This window comes from Salmo trutta, chromosome 17, assembly GCF_901001165.1.
Source record: "Salmo trutta chromosome 17, fSalTru1.1, whole genome shotgun sequence".
NCBI lineage: Eukaryota > Metazoa > Chordata > Actinopteri > Salmoniformes > Salmonidae > Salmo > Salmo trutta.
Genome location: NC_042973.1, coordinates 47333761 through 47352088, shown reverse-complemented (window position 1 = coordinate 47352088; position 18328 = coordinate 47333761). Strand labels below are relative to the sequence as shown.

The window sequence follows — 18328 nt, the reverse complement described above, 5'->3', positions numbered from 1 at the left end:
CAACTGAGTGACTTCAGAGGAGTGGTGACTATTCCATCTGTCAAAGAGAATATGACAAAAGCAATCTGGTATACGTGGTCTGAGACAGAGAGGATAAAGAGACACCTGTGAAAGACATCTGTGTGCCCAGGCGTATCAGACTGTGTTTAGTGGGCTTGTGATCCTGCTCCAGTCTGTTTTTGCCTCTCCTAGGACCAGAAAATGATCATGGGTGGGCTGTTTCTTGTAAACCCCAATCATTTTAAATGTTAACAGTTAGCCAGCTTGTAATCTCAGCACCCAGAACCAAGGTTTATGGTGAGAGAATAGTTAGCTTGTAGCGCTAGCCACGCTTTTTTTTCACACAAGGTGCCTTTTCTCCACTTGCTGTGTTTTACGACCTGTTAAACAACCTCTTAACTCAATTCCCAACGCCTTCCGTTTGGATAGCAGAAGTAGCGTTTCAAAAGGTAGGAGGTTTTATGTATGACTAAATTCATTCTTTCACATGTTGGTTTTACATGTTTCAGACATTTGTGTTTGAAATCATCTAACTATTAAAGGGCGACTGCACTTCCTGATTTGGCCTCGTTTTAGATTTGGTTCATTAAGAAACGCTAGTGACCGTGGCTGAATTCAAACGTGAGATGGTTTCGGGGGGGGGGGGTTTGATGTGAGTATCTTGGGTGTGTGTTTGCAGGTGGGAATAGTTAGACAAATTATTTTGCCAATTATCTTCAGCCGGCTGGTGTGCAACCGTGGCAAAGTTGGTTTGACTATCTCCGGGGCAAGTTAGGGGCCATCAATAAATTATTACACTATATAAATGAGACAATATTTTGTTCTTTTAAAATTTCTACAATTTATATTTTGTTTGAGGTTTTTAAGTCATTGAAATTTGTACATATTGTCCCATGTACATTGTGTTATTAACCAATCATCCCTAACTAGTCCCATAGTCAATCCAAATTTACCACAGGGATTATGATCAGGTTGCTTGCAGCTGCACTCCAAATGGATGATTACTTGTGCACTGCCAGCTGTGGGCATGCGGGCAGATTTGAAACAAACCCAACCTTCATTTACGTTGTGATGCAGTCACGACCACAAGTCTCACAAAACAATATTTTAAAAAATATTTAAAAAAATATTAAAATATCCTATTTAACCTTTGTAGTCAATTTTGACAATAGAGTACATGTTTCTGACTCATATCGATGCCACATTGGCTGTTTTCTAAATGAGAAGTAGTTTTTTTTTATGGGCATTTGTGAAGTTTTTCATACTCCTTCGATGTTTCAGTGTATCTTGTTTGGTATGTTTGATGTGGTGGAATTAAACTTCTGAAATGCCACCTTTCTGTCTTTAAGCTACTGTACTTAAAGCTGTAACGGCAGCTTTAAGTACATGTGATTTGATTGCTTTGCATCTGTATACCAATATGAAAAAGGAATTGGATTTGCAAAACTCAGTTGTTTAACTGTCTCACAGTACTTTACATCTTCTTTTAACCAGACCCCAGGTTATTTTATTTCACATTTAAACACGACTGAAAAACTAAGGGACGTTGAACTGAGTCAGTGCCCAGGTTGTTAACAACCTTCTTTCAGGAGTAATAGACATAAACAAACTGTTTGTTTATATTTTTGTAGCTGCCATTTCAGTCTGTTATGTCTACTAACACTGAACTTTTCTCTTTGTTTTCCCCGATACATTTCCGAGTGCTTTGACATTCATACTCCCCTACCTTTCATGTTTCTGTTTTTGTGTGTGGGTGTGCATGTCTATGTCTCGAACATTTATCTAACCCTCCCCTGCTCTCCCCTCAGGATCTGGCCCTGCTGCCGGAGAAAGACAAGACGCCCCTTATGGAGGGAGGGGTGACCCTAAGTGGAGGTCAGAGGGCAAGGATAGGCCTGGCCAGGTACGTACCGGTACACACACACACACCTGTCTCTCAGCGTGTGTGACCTGTGGCAACACTCATTCAACACCGAAGATATATAACCTACTGTACTTGGCAGACCACTGTGATTGATTTTATTAAAGTCATTACTCGTGTTATGGCTTTGAAATGCTACAGCACGGAAATGTCAGTGGAATATGACATGATACTCTTGAAGGAAGAATGCATCTTGTGTTGTTTTGCCCATGAGACTGCTGTTATGTGTATGCATGGATCGTGTGTATTCCGATACTTACAGTACTTTCTAAAATGGAAATGTCAATGGAATGTGACACGACTACAGGAAAAGGAGAACCGAGCACACCCCAATTCTCATCGACAGGGCTGTAGTGGAGCAGGTTGAGAGCTTCTAGATCCTTGACCATGACCATGGACCACAGGAAAAGAAGGGCAGAGCATGCCCCCATTCTCATCGACGGGGCTGTAGTGGAGCAGGTGTCCACATCAAACTATCATGGTCCAAACACACCAAGACAGTCGTGAAGAGGGCACGACAAAGCCTATTCCCCCTCAGGAGACTGAAAAGATTCGGCATGGGTCCTCAGATCCTCAAAAAGATCTACACCATCGAGAGCATCCTGACTGGTTGCATCACTGCCTGGTATGGCAACTGCTCGGCCTCCGACCGCAAGGCACTACAGAGGGTAGTTCATAACTGGGGCCAAGCTTCCTGCCATCCAGGACCTCTATACCAGGCGGTGTCAGAGGAAGGCCCTAAAAATAGTCAAAGACTCCAGCCACCCTAGTCATAGACTGTTCTCTCTGCTATCGCACGGCAAGCGGTACCGGAGCACCAAGTCTAGGTCCAAAAGGCTTCTTAACAGCTTCTACCCCCAAGCCATAAGACTCCTGAACAGCTAAACAAATGGCTACCCAGACCATTTGCATTGACCCCCCTAGAGTATATATTACCTCAACCAGTGCCCCCACATATTGATTGACTCTGTACCGGTACCCCCTGTATATAGCCTCACAACTGTTATTTTACTGCTGCTCTTTAATTATTTGTAAAAAAAATTGACTTAACACTTATTTTTCTTAAAACTGCATTGTTGGTTAAAGGCTTGTAAGTAAGCATTGACTGTAAGGTCTACACTTGTTGTATTCGTGTGACGATCGTCGTAAGGAGTAGACCAAGGTGCAGCGTGTTGAGTGCTCATGATAAATATTTATTATATTACTCAGAACACTAATACAAAACAATAAACAAAGAAACACGAACGTCACGTTCTGCAGGCCTCACTGAGCAACACAAAAACAAGATCCCACAACACCAGGTGGAAAATAAAAACGACTTAAGTATGATCTCCAATTAGAGACAACCAGCTGCCTCTAATTGGAGATCATCCCAAACAAAACCAACATAGAAATACAAAACTAGAACATGAACATAGAAATAAAAAACATAGAAAAACACCCCCTGTCACACCCTGACCTACTCTACCATAGAAAATAACATCTTACTATGGTCAGGATGTGACATTACCCCCCCCACACTCTGACCGCACCTAAACAAAACAACCCCCCCCCAAAAAAAAAATAGATAAAAGGGAGGGTAGGGTGGGTAACTAATGTCTATGGCGGCTCTGGTGCAGTACACATAACCTTATCCCGCAGATCCTCCAACAGAGGCGGCGGCTCTGGTTCGGGGCGAAACCCCCGCTCCGCCCGCTGATCCCTCTGCTTCTGTGCCACCGGACTGTGGATCATCGCCGGCGGTTCCGGGCTGCAGGCCGCCACTGGAGGCTCCGGGCTGCAGGCCGCCACTGGAGGCTCCGGGCTGCAGGCCGCCACTGGAGGCTCCGGGCTGCAGGCCGCCACTGGAGGTTCCGGGCTGCAGGCCGTCTCAGGAAGTTCCGGGCTGCAGGCCGTCTCAGGAGGTTCCGGGCTGCAGGCCGTCTCAGGAGGTTCCTGGCTGCAGGCCGTCGCTACAGGCTCCATGCCATGGATCATCACTGCAGGCTCCGTGCCTTGGATCACCACTGGAGGCTTTGTGCCATGGATCATCACTGGAGGCTCCGGGCTATGGATTATCACTGGAGGCTTCGTGCCATGGATCATCCCTACAGGCTTCTTGCTATGGATTATCCCTACAGGCTCCGGGCCATGGATTATCCCTACAGGCTCCAGGCCATGGATCATCACTGGAGGCTTCGTACGTGGAGCCGGAACAGGTCTCACCGGACTAGGGAACGTCGCTGGAGGCTCCGGACTGGGGAACGTCACTGAGAGCTCTGGACTAGGGAACGTTGCTGGAGGCCGGGTGCGCAGAGCAAGCACAGGGTATACTGGGCCGTGGAGGCGCACTGGAGGTCTGGAGCTTATGGCTGGCACAACCTGTCCTGGCTGGATGCTTGCTTTAGCCCGGCAAGTGCGGTGTGCGGGCACAGGATGAACTGGGCTATGCAGGCGCACTGGCGACACAGTGCGTAGCGCAGGATATCCTGGACCGAGAAGGCGAACTGGAGACCAGGAGGCTCAGGCTTGGCTCAGGTCTCCACCCTGACTCTGCCAAACTCCCCGTGTGCCCCCCCTCAAAAAAATTTGGGGTGCCTCTCGTGCTTCCGTCGTTGCCATGCTCGATCCTCGAAACGTTGCCGTTCTTCTCTCACTGCCTCCACCTGTTCCCATGGGAGGCGATCCCATCCAGCCTGGATCTCCTGCCACGTCCAGTATCCCTTTCCATTCACAATATCCTCCCAGGTCCACTCCTGATCACGCTGCTTGGTCCTTTGGTGGTGGGATCTTCTGTGACGATCGTCGTAAGGAGTAGACCAAGGTGCAGCGTGTTGAGTGCTCATGATAAATATTTATTATATTACTCAGAACACTAATAAAAAAACAATAAACAAAGAAACACAAACATCACGTTCTGCAGGCTTCACTGAGCAATACAAAAACAAGATCCCACAACACCAGGTGGAAAAAAAACCCTACTTAAGTATGATCTCCAATTAGAGGACCAGCTGCCTCTAATTGGAGATCATCCCAAACAAAACCAACATAGAAATACAAAACTAGAACATGAGCATAGAAATAAAAAACATAGAAAAACACTCCCTGTCACGCCCTGACCTACTCTACCATAGAAAATAACATCTTACTATGGTCAGGACGTGACAATTCGGCCCATGTGACAATGCTTTTATCAAATTTTTTTGATACTATTGAAGGGAGAAAGCATCTTGTGTTGTTTTGCCCACGAGACTGCTGTTATGGGACAGTGTATGCATGGATAGTGCATCCTAATGATCATATTGCCCTATGAAAAAGATGATTACTACCGTATCAATATTTTTTTTTCATTTGGCTGTTAGTTCAGCTCCTGTAACTGTGGTGTTCTATGATCTAATTTGTTTTATTTTTGTTGCTTCTGCAGCCTCAACCTGTAACGTTCGGCGTCAGGTAACGAGGAAGCGGACCAAAACGCAGCTGGGAGCGAACACATGTTTATTCTTTTACACCGAAATAAACACGTACACAAAATCAAGAAAATACCGATACTTTAGCTGCTCAAAATCAAAGAGACAACAACCCACAAACATCGTGGGGGGAAAAGGAACTTAAATATGATTCCCCAATCAGAGGCAACTAGCGACAGCTGTCTCTGATTGGGAATCGACAGAACCCAACATAGAAATACGCCCCAAAGCAAGGCTATACCAAAACATAGAAAATAAACTATAGAAATGCCACACCCTGACCAAAATAGAAGAGTTCACCTGGTCAGGGCGTGACACAACCTAACTTTATTACTACACATTGCATCTTAATGTAAAGTACCAGTCAAAAGTTTGGACACACCTACCGTACTCATTCAAGAGTTTTTCTTTATTTTTGCAATTTTTTATGTTGTAGAATAATAGTGAATACATCAAAACTATGAAATAACACCTATGGAATCATGTAGTAACCAAAAAAGTGTGAAACAAATCCAAATATATTTTATATTTGAGATTCTTCAAAGTAGCCACCCATTGCCTTGATGCCAGCTTTGCACACTCTTGGCATTCTCTCAACCAGTTTCATGAGGTAGTCACCTGGAATGCATTTCAATTAAAAGGTGTGCCTTCTTAAAAGTTAACTTGTGGAATTTCTTTCCTTTTTAATGCGTTTGAGCCAATCAGTTGTGTTGTAACAATGTAGGGATGGTATACAGAAGATAGCCCTATTTGGTAAAAGACCAAGTCCATATTATGGCAAGAACAGCTCAAGTAAGCAAAGAGAAACGACAGTCCATCATTACTTTAAGACATGAAGGTCAGTCATTGCAGAAATATTTCAAGAACTTTTAAAGTTTGTTCAAGCGCAGTCGCAAAAACCATCAAGCGCTATGATGAAACTGGCTCTCATGAGGACCGTCACAGGAAAGGAAGACCTAGAGTTACCTCTGCTGCAGAGGATAAGCTCATTAGAGTTACCAGCCTCAAATTGCAGCCCAAATAAATGCTTCACACAGTTCAAGTAGCAGACACATTTCAACATCAACTGTTCAGAGGAGACTGCGTGAATCAGGCCTTTATGGTCGAATTGCTGCAAAGAAACCACTACTAAAGGACACCAATGATAAGAAGAGACTTGCTTGGGCCAAGAAACACGAGCAATGGACATTAGACTGGTGGAAGTCTGTCCTTTGGTCTGATGAGTCCAAATTTGAGATTTTTGGTTGCAACCGCTGTGTCTTTGTGAGACGCAGAGTAGGTGAACGGATGATTTCCGCATGTGTGGTTCCCACCGTGAAGCATGGAGGAGAAGTTGTGACCAGCATGGCTACGACAGCATTCTGCAGCGATATGTCATCCCATCTAGTTTGCGCTTAGTGTTATTGTCATTTGTTTACACAACCGCCAGGCTGTGTAAGGGCTATTTGACCAAGAAGGAGAGTGATGGAGTGCTGCATCAGATGACCTGGCCTCCGCAATCACCCGACCTCAACTCAATTGAGATGTTTTGGGATGAGTTGGACCGCAGAGTGAAGGAAAAGCAGCCAACAAGTGTTAAAATTGTTGGAAAAGCATTCCAGGTGAAGCTGGTTGAGAGAATGCCAAGAGTGTGCAAAGCTGTCATCAAGGCAAAGGCTGGCTACTTTGAGGAATCTCAAATATAAAATATATTTTGATTTGTTTAACACTTTTTTTTGTTACTATACGTATGTGTTATTTCATAGTTTTGAAATCTTCACTATTATTCTATAATGTAGAAAACAGTAAAGATAAAGAAAACCCTTGAATAAGTAGGTGTGTCCAAACCTTTCACTGGTACTGTATATTCCAACGTTCCGACATATTCATTATTTATTGGTTTTATTGTACTGGTTTCCCATTTGCTCCCACTTAACAAAATACATAATTGTCAGTTTGGCTATATTGTCATAGTAAATGTATCACTTAAACTGAGTTGAATCCCACAGGGACTGAACTTCCTCATTTAAAAGCCTATTTAATTTATGACTTTTTTCCATTCACGTTTGCGTGTGTGTGTGTTTCTCTGTGTGTTTGTGTGTGCTATTACAGAGCTGTGTATAAAGACGCCGACCTCTACCTACTGGATTCACCTTTTACCCACCTGGACATTGTGACTGAGAAAGAGATCTTTGAGAGGTCTGTCTGTGGCTCAACACTGAGGCTTTCATATTGGCCGGGGCCTGGAGGATGGGGGAGGGTTGGTATGGGCTGAGTGGAATGAGCAGGGTGAATGGTTAAGGAGAGGAGAGAAAGTTAAGGTCAAGGTTGGGTCTTTCTTGTTGTGTTTGACCTAGTGACAACTTGGGTTAGTTGGTGAAATGTTATTTTGGTCGATCAAAGGGCTTTTCATGGAAATTTAACTTCCTGTCTGACATTCATGACCTTTGATCTAATTTCTGATGTTTGTGTTATCAGCATTTTCCCACCCAGAAATGAGGGCAAGCACATGATTGAACACAAATGCCTAAGGTAAAGTTTGATAAACTAAACAAAGGATACATGTATTTTCTCCTGCCAGGTGTCTGTGTAAACTTATGTCCTCCAAGACTCGTATCGTGGTCACTAGTAAGCTGGAGCACCTGAAGAGAGCGGACAAGATCCTTCTGCTTCACAACGGAGTGTGTTACTTCTACGGTTCCTTCTCCGAGCTGCAGGCCAAGAGACCAGACTTCAGCTCCCTGCTCCTGGGCCTGGAGGCCTACGACAACATCAAAGCCGAACGCCGCAGCTCCATCCTCACCGAGACCCTCCGACGCGTCTCTATCGATGAATCCGCCGTCTTCCGTGGCCCCGAACTCATCCACCAGTCCTTCCGCCAGCCCCCGCCACCGATCATCTGTACAAACAATGGCCCTCAAGCCATCACCATTGCCGGGGGCGACGGTCTCACAGCAGCGGAAAAACGTAAACAGTCAATTATCCTTAATCCGTTAGCGCCGGCCCGTAAATTCTCCTTCATCGGTATGGGGCCCCAGAAAGCCCAGGCTCCTCCACCCGGGTCCACCACTATCGAGGATGCCGTGCGAGAGCTGTCAGAGAGGAAGTTCTCAGTGGTGCCCGAGGACGATCAGGTGAGGCTGCTTCTCTACTTATTTTCTTTGACTGAGGGGAGGTTTCTCGCACACCTGGACAAAGCAATGCTTTCAATGGAGAATCTCTGAAAATACTTTTTAGTCCAGGACTAGGCTTTATCTGTGTCTGGGAAACCAGCTCAAAGTATTCTTATTGTGCTGTTTTTCTACTGTTTGAGAGGAGAGCTTGCATTTCAAGTAAGCATTTCATTGCACTGTGTATACTACTATGCTGTGTCCTGTGCATTTGACTAATCCATTTATTTGATTGCAGGTGCATCTACTAAATGAGGTGCGTCTACTAATAAGCATCTGCTAAATGGCATATATTATATTATTTATTATAGGTTGAAGAGTCGCTGCCGCGGGGGAACCAGTACCATCATGGCCTGCAGCACCTGAGCGGGCAGCGCCGCCAGTCCGTGCTGCAGTTCATCACCAACGCCCGGGGGGAGGGCAGGAGGGAGCAGCTCCAGACATCCTTCAGGAAGAAGCTGTCCATCACGCCGCAGTGCGAGCTGGCCTCTGAGCTGGACATCTACGCACGACGCCTGTCCAAAGATAGTGTCTATGACATCAGCGAGGATGTGGACGAGCAGGACATGGAGGTAGGTTCAGTGAAGGGAGCTGGTTGGGTTCAAGGCAGGTTGGATGTTTTCCTCTGTAACTGCTGGTCTTCATGAGCACATGGAGGTTAGGGTAAGGGTTAAGTTTAGGGTTATGGTCAAGGAATAGCCCAGGGTACGTCACAGGAAGTGCACCAGTGTTTGAACCACCTTTTTCAAAGCAAAGTTTGAATAGAGGCATTTGAAGACAAAACACAAAGAACAGCTAGGTTTGAGTATTTCATTTGACATGTGTCTTTTGTCTGTTCGCAGCAATGCTTTGCAGACAAGCGCGAGAACGTGTTTGAGACGACGTCGTGGAACACCTACCTGCGTTACATCTTCACCAACAGGAACCTCGTCTACGTCCTCATCTTCATCTTCCTCGTCTTCGCTGTAGAGGTAAAGAAACGGTATTAAATGATAGCATTAGATAATCCCTGTCTTGGAGATACAGTACTGTTATTGTTTAGTATAGTATTAGAGAAAATCTGAATCTGAATCATCTTTTATGCATGATACGGATGTATAAACAATTTACAATGGATGATGTGCAATGGAGCGGAACTATATACTGTATATATAAAAAAGGGAACACTAAAATAACACATCCTAGATCTGAATGAATGAAATAATCTTATTAAATACTTTACATAGTTGAATGTGCTGACAACAAAATCACACAAAAATAATCAATGGGAATCCAATTTATCAACCCATGGAGGTCTGGATTTGGAGTCACACTCAAAATTAAAGTGGAAAACCACACTACAGGCTGATCCAATTTTGATGTAATGTCCTTAAAACAAGTCAAAATGAGGCTCAGTAGTGTGTGTGGCCTCCACGTGCCTGTATGACCTCCCTACAACACCTGGGCATGCTCCTGATGAGGTTGCGGATGGTCTCCTGAGGGCTCTCCTCCCAGACCTGGACTAAAGCATCCGCCAACTCCTGGACAGTCTGTGGTGCAACGTGGCATTGGTGGATGGAGCAAGACATGATGTCCCAGATGTGCTCAATTGTATTCAGGTCTGGGGAACGGGCGGGCCAGTCCATAGCATCAATGCCTTCCTCTTGCAGGAACTGCTGACACACTCCAGCCACATGAGGTCTGGCATTGTCTTGCATTAGGAGGAACCCAGGGCCAACCGTACCAGCATATGGTCTCACAAGGTGTCTGAGGATCTCATCTTGGTACCTAATGGCAGTCAGGCTACCTCTGGCGAGCACATGGAGGGCTGTGCGGCCCCCAAAGAAATGCCCCCCCACACCATGACTGACCTACCGCCAAACCGGTCATGCTGGAAGATGTTGCAGGCAGCAGAACGTTCTCCATGGCGTCTCCAAACTCTGTCACGTCTGTCACGGGCTCAGTGTGAACCTGCTTTCATCTGTGAAGAGCACTGGGCGCCAGTGGTGAATTTGCCAATCTTGGTGTTCTCTGGCAAATGCCAAACGTCTTGCACGATGTTGCGCTGTAAGCACAACCCCCACCTGTGGACGTCGGGCCCTCATACCACCCTCATGGAGTCTGTTTCTGACCGTTTGAGCAGACACATGCACATTTGTGGCCTGCTGGAGGTCATTTTGCAGGGCTCTGGCAGTGCTCCTCCTGCTCCTCCTTGCACAAAGGCGGAGGTAGCGGTCCTGCTGCTGGGTTGTTGCCCTCCTACGGCCTCCTCCACATCTCCTGATGTACTGGCCTGTCTCCTGGTAGCGCCTCCATGCTCTGGACACTATGCTGACAGACACAGCAAACCTTCTTGCCACAGCTCGCATTGATGTGCCATCCTGGATGAGCTGCACTACCTGAGCCACTTGTGTGGGTTGTAGACTCCGTCTCATGCTACCACTAGAGTGAAAGCACCGCCAGCATTCAAAAGTGACCAAAACATCAGCCAGGAAGCATAGGAACTGAGAAGTGGTCTGTGGTCTCCACCTGCAGAACCACTCCTTTATTGGGGGTGTCTTGCTTATTGCCTATAATTTCCACCTGTTGTCTATTCCATTTGCACAACAGCATGTGAAATGTATTGTCAATCAGTGTTGCTTCCTAAGTGGACAGTTTGATTTCACAGAAGTGTGATTGACTTGGAGTTACTTTGCGTCCCACCCTAGTCAACAGCCAGTGGAATCGTGTGGCGCGAAATACAAATACCTCATAAATGCTATAACTTCAATTTCTCAAACATATGACTATTTTACACCATTTTAAAGACAAGACTCTCATTAATCTAACCACACTGTCCGGTTTCAAAAAGGCTTTACAGCGAAAGCAAAACATTAGATTATTTTCAAAGCATGCCATTTTCAAAGCATGCATATATGTCACAAAAACCAAAACCACAGCTAAATGCAGCACTAACCTTTGATGATCTTCATCAGATGACAATCCTAGGACATTATGTTATACAATACATGCATGTTTTGTTCAATCAAGTTCATATTTATATCAAAAAACAGCTTTTTACATTAGCATATGATGTTCAGAACTAGCATACCCACCACAAACTTCCGGTGAATTTACTAAATTACTCACAATAAAAATTTACAAAATACATAACAATTATTTTAAGAATTATAGATACAGAACTCCTTTATGCAATCGCGGTGTCAGATTTTAAAATAGCTTTTCGGCGAAAGCACATTTTGCAATATTCTGAGTACATAGCCCGGCCATCACGGCTAGCTAATTTGACACCCACCAAGTTTGGCCCTCACCAAACTCAGATTTACTATAAGAAAAATTGGATTACCTTTGCTGTTGTTCGTCAGAATGCACTCCCAGGACTTCTACTTCAACAACAAATGTTGTTTTGGTTCGAAATAATCCATAGTTATATTGAAATAGCTCCGTTTTGTTCATGCGTTCAGGTAACTATCCGAAGGGTGACAAAAAAATGTAAAATATTCCATTACGGTACTTCGAAGCATGTCAAACGCTGTTTAAAATCAATTTTTATGCGATTTTTCACGTAAAATAGCGATAATATTCCAACCGGGCGACGTTGTATTCGTTCAAAGACTGAAAGAACAAAATGGAGAATTCACATGAACGCGCATCTCCAGTGTCACTGTCCCCAGGCAGGCCAGTAAGAAACAGAGCTGCTGTACTTAGCCCAGAGACTGCAGAGCTCTCATTCCACTTTCTGGCGCCTTCTGAGAGCCAATGGAAGCCTTAGAAAATGTCACGTTACAGCAGAAATGCTGTATTTTGGATAGAGATGCCCTAGAAGGACAACAAATTGTCAGACAGGGCACTTCCTGCATGGAATCTTCTCAGGTTTTGGCCTGCCATATGATTTCTGTTATACTCACAGACACCATTCAAACAGTTTTAGAAACTTTAGAGTGTTTTCTATCCAAATCTACTAATTATATGCATATTCTAGTTTCTGGGCAGGAGTAGTAACCAGATTAAATCGGGTATGTTTTTTATCCGGCCGTGCAAATACTGCCCCCTAGCCCCAACAGGTTAAATGTTCCCTTTATTTTTTTGAGCAGTGTGTATTATGCTACGCTATTGTTGAATACTCGTTTCTGATTTGCTTGAATTGCATTCTAGAGTGGGCATTATTTCCCTTTAAGATTGATTGGTTGACAGCCATGTTATATAAGACCGTACACCACTGGTATGACAAAACGTTTATTTTTACTGCTCTAATTATGTTGGTAACCAGTTTATAATAGCAATAACGCACCTCGGGGGTTTGTGATATATGGCCAATATACCACGGCTAAGGACTGTGTCCATGCACTCCGCATTGCGTCGTGCATAAGAACAGTCCTTAGTCATGGTATATTGGCCATATACCACACACCCTCGAGCACGGCAATATTTAATGGCTATGAAGTTCATTCTTACATGTTCATCGACAAAAAGGCATTTTCTTTAGTATTTTACGGATAGAAAGATGAAAAAAGTATTTGTCCACAATCTGCTATGTATAAGTTCGGTCATGGAATGTCATAACAAAATGAAACCAAAATATTTAGGCTGACTTCATCCAGTGTCCGGAAAAAGTGGATATGTGTGAAATGCAGACAGGTGCATATTTAATGAGAAATCACATCATTTGCTTATTTTAATAAAAGATTTCTGAAAAATTGTAATACAAAAAAGTGTTATATTTGTGTCCACGTTCAACTGGTAAAAGTTGTAATATGATTAAGGGGAAGACAATTGCCCTATTAGAGTGTTGTGCCTGGCCTTAAACAATAACAATACCGTATTAGAGGAAATATTCTATATTAACCTATAACAATACTGTATTAGAGGAAATATTCTATATTAACCCATAACAATACTGTATTAGAGGAAATATTCTATATTAACCCATAACAATACTGTATTAGAGGAAATATTCTATATTAACCTATAACAATACTGTATTAGAGGAAATATTCTATATTAACCCATAACAATACTGTATTAGAGGAAATATTCTATATTAACCCATAACAATACTGTATTAGAGGAAATATTCTATATTAACCCATAACAATACTGTATAAGGGGAAGATTCTATATTAACCCATAACAATACTGTATTAGAGAATCCTAACCTCAACTCCAGCCTTTCTGGAATTCTTAAACGAGAATACAGAGTGACGTAGTGCGAGACTACAGGGTCTCTCAAAAAGAAAAAATCCAACGCGTTTCGGCTGCATTTTAGCCGAAACGCGTCGGATTTTTAAAACTTTGTTTCTATTGAACATGCCATACAAATAAAGGCATTTTAATTAATTATATGAAGAGTGCCTTGGTCCTCCTTTCTTTTTGATGACCAATTCACCCCTTTTACCAAAGAGCACCTTCCGTGTCCCAAAATGTACTATTGTGTACCTTAGTAGCGCTTCCCTTCCTCCTCTTTCTACTACAGGGTCTCTGTTGGATCATAATTGCCTAATTATATTGCCTATTGACAATATAATTACAGTGCATGGTGCCACCCTCAGTCTAACTGTGTTTATCATGTGCTGCAGGTTGCTGGCTCTGTCCTGGGGATATTTCTTATCACAGAGTAAGTTGTTATTTGTTTCTACGTGTAATATTCATCACAAGGCTCTAGGATGATCAGCCTACAATCAATTGTGAACAAGTAGTATCCACCACAAGACACCAAGATCAGCCTGATAACATATAAACAGTCCAATACAAAGTACAATACTCAGACAGAAGACCACCATTCAGATACCATTGTAACCATTGTGCTTTCTTCTCTCCCTCCCAGTAAGATCTGGACGGAGGAGGCTAACCCGTCGGCGCCTAACTACGTAGACCAACAACACGCCAACGCCTCGTCCCCCGACGTCCAAAAGCCAGTCATCGTCACGCCGACCAGCGCCTATTACATCATCTACATCTACGTGGCGACGTCGGAGAGCGTTCTGGCGCTGGGGTTCTTCAGAGGCCTGCCATTGGTCCACACTTTACTAACCGTGTCCAAGAGGCTGCATGAACAGATGCTGACCGCTGTGCTCAGGGCCCCCATGGCCGTACTCAACACTATGAAGACCGGTGAGCGCAGCTGCTGAAACCCCTGGCTTAACCAAGGATTATGTATCAGCTATAGATACATAGTGTGCATGCATCTACCAGAATCTGAACACTTTAATGGCTAACTTATCAGTCAGTTGTCTATGCAATCTCACAGCCTATACATCAATCAGTCAGTCTGTCAGCCATTCAGTTAGTCAGTACGACCACCAGCGGCAGTCAATTCTCCATGCGTGTGTTTTTCTGTCCTGTACTTTAGGTCGGATCATGAACAGGTTCACTAAAGACATGGCCACCATCGACGACATGCTTCCCCTTGCACTGTTTGACCTCATCCAGGTAGGTGACTGGCTGCTCTGCCAGTCTCAGTCTCTATCTATCTCTCTCTCTCTCTCTGACTTTTTCCTATTCTCTCCCTCTAGTTAACTCTGATCGTGCTGGGTGCCATATTTACTGTGTCCATCATAAGGCCGTACATCTTCATTGCCGCGATCCCATTGGCCGTCATATTCGTGGTTCTGAGGATGTACTTTCTGCGTACGGGACAGCAGCTCAAACAACTGGAGGCTGAGGGTGAGACTGGGAGGGGGATTGGATGGGGCTGTTGACAGATTAACCTGGGGCTGGGGAAGGAGAACTCTCAAATACTGGAGGTGTGCGTGATTCATCTTGATTGGCGAGAAAGACGGGCAGTGTTTACACTTTTGGAACTATTCCAGAAGTTACATTGTACTATGCAAGTAAGGGTTATACATTCTCCCTCACCACAACAATTCCCAACATTCTGATAACATTCCATACATTCCCCCCTAACTTACTTAGTGAGAAAGAAGTGTGTGTGTGTGTCCGTGCAGGGGCTTGGGACATTCCGACATTACTCCTCCTGATCCTCGTCATTCCGAGTGTGTCGCCGATGGCAACACCAAGGCCTTCCCGCAGCCATGGAGAGCACGAAGGGGTCGGAGTGAAAATCTGATCAGGGATTTCCTCTGGCTCCATCCTGGCATCGCTCTCTCACTGCCCCTCACTGAACACACACAGACTCACTGTCCCCAAAAGGACAAAACTCTCTCCCTGTCTCCCACTACACAACTAGACAAAACACACAGTTAACATCCAACGACAACTTTTCGATGACGTAGACGTCGATTAAGGCCCCCCGCACCTTTCTGATTCAGAGGGGTTGGGTTAAATGCGGAAAACACATTTCAGTTGAATGCAGTCAGCTGTGCAACTGACTAGATATCCCCCTTTCCCTTTCCTTTCCCAAAACACCCACGACTAAACAAAACACCCACATTCTCTGTAACTGTTCCTTCCTGGACAAAACACACAAACACGCACATTGTCCCCAACAGGACAAAACACACACAGACTCTCTCCCTGTCCCCTATGGACAAAACACACGCAGATTCTCATGTATGTTTGTCTTGTTCTACATTTGTCCTTTATTGGCGGAAAGAAGCCCTTAAATCGACGTAGATTCATATAATACCCCTAAGAAAGAGGGTTTCACTCACCTGTTTGTGATCAAAGCTACTGGAGAGCAGAGAGGCTGTCAGCTTCATTCCATCCTTCCATTTAGTCCATTTCCTGCCTGTCTGTCCATGTCAGACTGTTAGAAGAGATACAGGTGTAGGATCTTCATTTGTATTGTCATAGCAAATTATCCAGCAGCAACAGAATTTTTACGTTTAGTCCAAAATGTTGCCTGATTGGTGGTTAGGCTATTAGCTGGTCAAAATGAGGCTACATGAAAAGTGGAATCCTGTTATTATAACCGTGTTAATGTGGGTTTTCAGTGAATTTCTGTAAATCACGAAGCTGATCTGTATTTCCTACGTCTGTACAGGAGAAACGTCAAGGTTAATCTCATAACAAGAGCCTTGGTTTTATACAATGTGGCATGAGAAAATACTGTATGCTCTTTATTGTTGTGACACTGTCTCGTATCAATCAAATCAATCACATTTATTTATAAAGCCCTTTTTTACATCGGCAGATGTCACAATGTGTTTATACAGAAACCCAGCCTAAAACTCCAAACAGCAAGCAATGCGGATGTAGAAGCACTGTGGCTCGGACAAACTCCCTAGAAAGGCAGGAACCTAGGAAGAAACCTAGAGAGGAACCAGGCTCTGAGGGGTGGCCAGTCCTCTTCTGGCTGTGCCGGATGGAGATTATAAGAGAACATGGCCATTAAGGCTATATTGTTCCTCAAGATGCTCAAACGTTCATAGATGACCAGCAGGGTCAAATAATATTCACAATGGTTTTAGAGGGTGCAACAGGTCAGTACCACAGGAGTAAATGTCAGTTGGCTTTTCATAGCCAAGCATTCAGTGGTCGAGACAGCAGGTGCGGTAAAGAGGGAGCGAGAGAGAGGGCAAGTTGAAAACAGCATGTCCGGGAGGAGGTAGCACGTCTGGTGAACAGGTCAAGTTTCCATAGCCGCAGGTAGAACAGTTGAAACTGGAGCAGCAGCAAGTCAAGGTGGACTGGGGACAGCCAGGAGTATTCAGGCCAGGTAATCCTGAGGGTCCATGGTCCAAGGGCTCAGGTCCTCCTGGAGGGAAGGGAGAGAGGGAGAGAGAATTAGAGGGAGCATACTTAAGTTCACACAGGACCCCCGGCGCATAGACTTGAAGCATGGTACACTTTTGATTCTTGGTGACTCCTCACATAAACATGCCCCCTCTGAAACAGCAAACTCTGATGTTTTCTAGCTTTTGTGGCTTACTGTAAGTCAGGGTTGGGGCCAGTAAGTGAATTGAAATTCCGTCAACAAGTCCACATCAATCATGCGTTTTGGTGAAGAAGTACATAGATATTATGTCGGACCTCCTGTGAGTGATTGACTAATGCTTCTGTGTTTCTCTTCTCTCCCCCCTTCCTCCCTCTCTCCATTCGTTATCTCTCTCCCCCCTTTGATCCATTTTTTTTCTTCTTCTACACACTCTTTTTCTCTCTCTCTTTCTCATTCTGTCTTTCTCCCTCCTCCCAGCCCGTAGCCCTATATTCTCCCACCTCATCATCTCTCTGAAGGGTCTGTGGACCATCCGTGCGTTTGGTCGTCAGTCCTACTTTGAGACGTTGTTCCACAAGGCCCTGAACACCCACACGGCCATATGGTTCCACTACCTCGCCACGCTGCGATGGTTCCTCTTCCGCTGTGACATCATCTTCGTCTTCTTCTTCTCCGCCGCAGTCTTCATCGCCGTGGGAACCAACCGTGAGTGACACACACAGACAGACAGACGCACACACGCACACACCATTTTGAAAGCTTACAAATACGTTTGGGACATAGTTAGGAGATGCAGATTGCATTGCATGTACACATATTTACTTTAGACCTGCATAAATGCCAGTACGTTTGCATGCGCCTGTAGTGTTGTGACAGAGAATGTCTCAATGGACCACAGTGTTTATGTTGGGAGTGAATTTAGCGGTCATTTAACCGCGTTCGCTTTCATTAACATCTGTGCGTTTGTGTGTGTATAACATCAGGTTGCAAATGAAGTGTGCTATTACCCGTGTGTGACTGCATGCTGACACTTTGTTTGTGATACTGCTGACTGTGCAATGCGAATGTGTGTGACTGCTGACTGCCCATTGATAATGTGTGTGACTGCTGACCGCCCATCGATAATGTGTGTGACTGCTGACCGCCCATCGATAATGTGTGTGACTGCTGACCGCCCATCGATAATGTGTGTGACTGCTGACCGCCCATCGATAAT

At 44.6% G+C, this 18328-nt stretch overlaps 1 protein-coding gene across 1 annotated transcript in view; it reads left to right on the top strand.

Moving 5' to 3' along the window:
• LOC115152318 (cystic fibrosis transmembrane conductance regulator) overlaps positions 1 to 18328 on the top strand; it is a 47833-nt gene that overhangs the window by 21506 nt on the left and 7999 nt on the right. Inside the window, exons 13-22 of the mRNA XM_029697084.1 lie at positions 1809 to 1903; positions 7459 to 7545; positions 7928 to 8480; positions 8828 to 9088; positions 9359 to 9487; positions 14072 to 14109; positions 14320 to 14606; positions 14845 to 14924; positions 15008 to 15158; positions 17590 to 17817. Of these exons, the coding sequence (XP_029552944.1) occupies positions 1809 to 1903; positions 7459 to 7545; positions 7928 to 8480; positions 8828 to 9088; positions 9359 to 9487; positions 14072 to 14109; positions 14320 to 14606; positions 14845 to 14924; positions 15008 to 15158; positions 17590 to 17817 (1909 nt within the window). The remainder of the gene's footprint in view (positions 1 to 1808; positions 1904 to 7458; positions 7546 to 7927; positions 8481 to 8827; positions 9089 to 9358; positions 9488 to 14071; positions 14110 to 14319; positions 14607 to 14844; positions 14925 to 15007; positions 15159 to 17589; positions 17818 to 18328) is intronic.